Source organism: Populus euphratica, unplaced genomic scaffold (assembly GCF_000495115.2).
Source record: "Populus euphratica unplaced genomic scaffold, PopEup_1.0 scaffold14.1, whole genome shotgun sequence".
NCBI lineage: Eukaryota > Viridiplantae > Streptophyta > Magnoliopsida > Malpighiales > Salicaceae > Populus > Populus euphratica.
Window position 1 is genome coordinate 1,272,957 of NW_011499876.1, and position 4,774 is coordinate 1,277,730.

Genomic DNA, 4,774 nt, shown 5'->3' on the forward strand with positions numbered 1-4,774 from the left:
CAAAAATCTTGAATAAATCTTAACACCTGATTATGTGCAATATATATGGACGATACGCTCAACATGCTAAGTAATTAATTGGTATACGCACGCACGCACGATATATTATAAGATATGGATGCAAATTAATTGATGCATAATTATGTTATGGTTCTAGTATAATAGTACCATAATTAAATTATGGAGTATATAATGGATTAATTAATTATGATGAATATATCATTAAATAGATGATGAGTACTAATTTAAACTCAAGCATTGCATATATAATCAATCAACCCACTTCCATGTACTAAAAATGGATTAATGGACAAAAACACCACCCGAAGACTGAAATCTCCAATGATTAATTAAACCCCAATTTTCCTAAATACTAGAAACAGGTCCGAAAGAAAAAAAGAAAAAAAAAAGGGGAAAAAGATAGTGTAAAAAAGTAGTAGTAGAGGAATTACTTCTCACTGACAAGTAGGGTTAAACCAAATCTGGCTACTTAAGAGAGAGATAGAGAGATGATAATGTGCTGGGCTAATCTTCTTAACTGTTTGAAGTGGTTGTGGTGGTGGTGGAAGGGTTCTTTTTAGCAAGACTGTGCTTGTTGTTGTGCATCCAAACCTTGAGTACTCTTCTCTTGACACCAATCTCCTGGCAGAACTGCTGCACTACTGTTTCTTCTTGCTTTTGTAGCTTCCACCCAACTTTCTCTGCAAAGTTGAGCATTTTCTCCTTCTGTTCCTGTGAGAACTTTGTCCTAAACCTTTTCTTCATCAGCTGTGCAGGCCTGGCCATCAGTACCCCACCTCCATCTTCCTGCTCATCAGATTCTGAAGGAAGAGACCCCATGTTGTAGGACATTATCATCTGGTGGTGGGGTGCTGATGCTCTCGAGGGTATAAGAGTACCAGTGGCTGTAGGGTAGCCTAAGGCCTCAGGGCCTAGAATGCTCTTGTGGTGACCTAAAACAACTTTCCTTCCAAGCCTGTTGAAATGTGGGCTGTTATGGTAGCAATGATCCCCGGCACATGAGGTGTGTTCACCTTCAATTTCTTTCCTGTGGAAGTTTCTGTGACAATTGCAGGCTGAGCAAGTGAGAGCTCCTATGCTACCCTCTTCACCACTGGGCATGAACTCACCACACCCATCAGTGGCATTCCCTCCCATGGAAGCTGCATGGTTCTTGAGGCATTCCCTGTACCTAACCATTTTCTTGTAAGGCACATGATTGTCGTCTATACTTGCTGTTGTTATGGAAGGGCCATTGTTGGAGCTGGGGATTTGTGGTGCCGGGGAAGGGATGATATTGTTGTGGTTGTGGGGCACTGCAGGATGATCATGATGGATCAAGTGGCCATGTCCATGCCCATGACTCCCTCCAAATGTACTGTTCAGTGGGATGGGGATCCCCCCCTCATGACTTGAAAGTTCCATTTCCTTCCTCTCCACTTTTTGGACAAATATTTTACTTGTTTCTTGTTTGTTTGTTTGGAGACCAAAAGAGAAAGAACCAGACAGGAAGCACAATTAAGAGGCTTAATGATTAGAATTAAAAAAGTGGGCTGTTTTCTTAAAATCCCAGGCCTTTTCCTTTTTAATAATGGCAATGGTCTACTTTTCTTGATGCAACACAACACACTTGGAGACTATAGAACCTAGCTTTGAACACTTGACACCATATTTATCGATCTTAGAAACTCTTCTACCCCCTCGAAAACTAAAAGGAGACAAAAGCAAAAACAAAAGACCTAATCTTAGGAATCACAGGAGCTTTGGACTTTGCTAGCTTAAGGTGATCGCGTAGCAGAAAGAAAGAGAGGGTTGCTATATGATGAAGACAGACAAGGGTGGTCAGTCTTTTGATAAAAAAAAGCTCAATTAAAGCAAAAAAAAAGGTTCAGCAACTACCTAGACCTTCATGAACGCCCATCTTAATTCTTACTTCGACGGTCAACTTAGAAGAAAAGGAAGGGAGCAGGAGACTCACTAGCGGTGTAGACTCAGGAGCTGTCAATACCAATATGTATGATCAAAAGAACCACTTTGTCTCTCCACACATTTCCATTTCTTGAAAGAGAGTGAGAGAGGTCGGGGGGGAGGGGAGGGGAGAGACAACCCTCAAACACTAGACCCTATATATATAAAATACAAGTAAGAAAACGATGGGGCATGGGAGCTAGCTAGTTGGGAACCTAGCTCTAGAAACGGAAAGAAAGAAAGAAAGAAAGAAGTGGCTTAAAGAATAGGAAGACAAGATATATAGCGTCAAGAATGAACTCGTCTAATTTGATGACACCGAGCTTAAACACTTTCCGCAATGGTTGTAAGAGAAAACAAGAAGGTTCTGGCTAAGAGGGGGGAGGATTTGAAGAGAAAAAGGAGTGTAACAAATGGGTGGTGAAGGAGAAGATAGAAGAGAGAAGAGAGATGGGAGAGAGTTTGAGAGGAGGTGGGTTTTACTGGGGAAGCAAGCACTAAACAAGGAGCTTATAGAAGTGTTGAGGGCCAAAAAGAAGAGAGGGGAGAGAGAGAAAAGCAGATTTTTTTACTGAAAAAGAGGAAGACAGTGTGTTTTAGTGAAGGGCATTAAAAAAGAAGAAGAAGAAGGTGGGGGTGCTTCCTTTGCTTTGCTTGCACTATCAGGCATCAAGGGTTTACGCCATGTAGAGAGCAGTGTGTCAGAGAGTGGAGAGGACAAATGAGAGAGAACCACAAAAAGAATTATGAAAAGAAATGTTCTTAGAAAAGAAATTGGACCCTAAATCTCTCTCTCCCTCTCCATCCCTCTAGAACTCAAAATTAATAAGTTAAAGAGGCTAATCCCATCAATTCTGCTTGGAGCCATGGTTATATGCCTTGCTAGCAAGAAAACCCCGCCTGCCATATCTTGATAGGTTAATTTGATGATGATGAGCCGTCGAAGAGGGCCTGGTCTGACCAAGTCGATCTGTGATTCAAAAATGATGCTAGCTCATATTAATTTATAATCTCACTAGCTATAGTACCTTAATGCAGCAACTCTCCCATTAAATTTGAACTATATACAGTGTCATGCAATCCATGTGAATGGTTTACATTCCAGACCATGTCATCAATTACACCAATCATTTCTCTCTGCAAGCAATGTTGTTAACTTGAAAATAGAGAAGAAAAAAACACAACATACCGTTCAAAGAAGTAGAGTAATAGCTAGTGAGTTGTTAAACTCGGCTTGATTAGTAGGTTGATTTAGAAAACTTGTCATCTAAAACTTAACTTGCCTAGGTTTTAAGTTAAACTGATAATCAAGTTGATTCATGATATTCCTATTATTGATCGAGTAAACTTATTCAATTCCTTTAGAGTTAACTCTAAAGATTTTTAAAAAAAAATTAAAATAACATCATTTTAAATAAAAATAATTAGCTTAAATTAACTTAATAACTCATAAATTAACCTGATAATCTAGTAACTAAATTATTTTTCAAATCAAATCTATTAACAATCTTGCTTCCCAAGCTAGATTATTGTAAAAATTCAAAAAAGAGACCCTTTAACATATATTTTAAAGAAAAAAAAATAATCAAGCTCTATGTTTAATTTAATAGCTAGGTATTTAAATTGTGAGATCACCTTGGATAATATTTACATGTAATTTCTGATTCACTATTTTGAGGGAATATTTACTTGTTTTTAAAATTTACAGAAACTCACATTAAAACTACTATAAAAATATATTTATTTTATGTTTTTATCTTTGTATTTTTTAACTAAATATGTTTATATCTTTTCTATTTACCCTATTAAAATACTAACTAAACACAATCCGGTGGATTAATTTCCCAGAGCTACAACGAAAATGGAAGTAAATCAAGCTTATTATATACCTTAATTTTATGTTTCTATTTCGAATGGTAAATTGCTCCCCACAAGGAATTGTCAAAAGCAAGATGCAAAGCTAGCTAGGTTTAGAGGTCACGATTGAATGGAACTTTGGGCTTAAGAAAAAAAAGAGAAAAAAAATACTTTACTATATAATTCTAGTAATTTTAATGTAATATTGCTTCCCTTTCCACATTTTACACTCGAGAGAGAGAAAAAAATAAAATAAAATTTAGCCCCACCTTTATTAAATGTGATTATCCAAATCACTTTATTCTTCATTATCCCTGCCTTTATTCTACAATCCACACCACATTTAGAGACTTTATCCTTCTTTAGTTTTTTTGTTCTCATCTTTGTTGTCCCTTCTTCTAGTAATTCCTCATGACCACTATTACTATTACTTTATCTTTTTTCAACTTTTTTTTTATTCTTCTATCATTTTCCTAGTATATGAATTATTGTTTTACAAATAAAGAGTTACTTTTTCATTATCAAAATATCTCACTTAGCATATAATTAATATTCCATACAAGTCCATTTAAATTATAATTATTTAAAAAATAATATTATATTACTAAGATATTAGTAAAATTAAAAGATATCATGTTGATATGTTAAATTATACCGAGTTTTATAAATAAAATAAAATATTTATTTTGTTTGTTTTTATGTTTTAATAATAATTTAAAAAATATAATTATTTTTGTTTTTTTTTTAAGTTAAATTTTTTTAATGTTTTCATATTATTTAAATATATTTATATTAAAAATAATTTTTAAAGGAAAAAAATAATTTATTTTTTTCAAAAAAACAACGTTACAACAGTTCAAAAATCAATTAATCCTTGCAAATCATGCACTGAAACTGGGAGGGAGGGGAGAGGATGGTTAATTATGGCAAAGGGTCCACAAGAATAAAT

General features: G+C 35.0%; 1 protein-coding gene across 1 annotated transcript; it reads right to left on the bottom strand.

Moving 5' to 3' along the window:
• Positions 1-241: 241 nt before the first annotated feature.
• LOC105128445 (zinc-finger homeodomain protein 4) lies at positions 242-2,886 on the bottom strand. Its single transcript, XM_011030119.1, has one exon. It carries the CDS (start codon positions 1,423-1,425, stop codon positions 535-537), a length of 891 nt encoding a protein of 296 aa, XP_011028421.1. The 5' UTR covers positions 1,426-2,886; the 3' UTR covers positions 242-534.
• Positions 2,887-4,774: the final 1,888 nt, after the last annotated feature.

Excerpts from the sequence above, each read along its gene's own strand:
- LOC105128445 (XM_011030119.1), bottom strand. The coding sequence starts at position 1,425 with ATGGAACTTTCAAGTCATGAGGGGGGGATCCCCATCCCACTGAACAGT.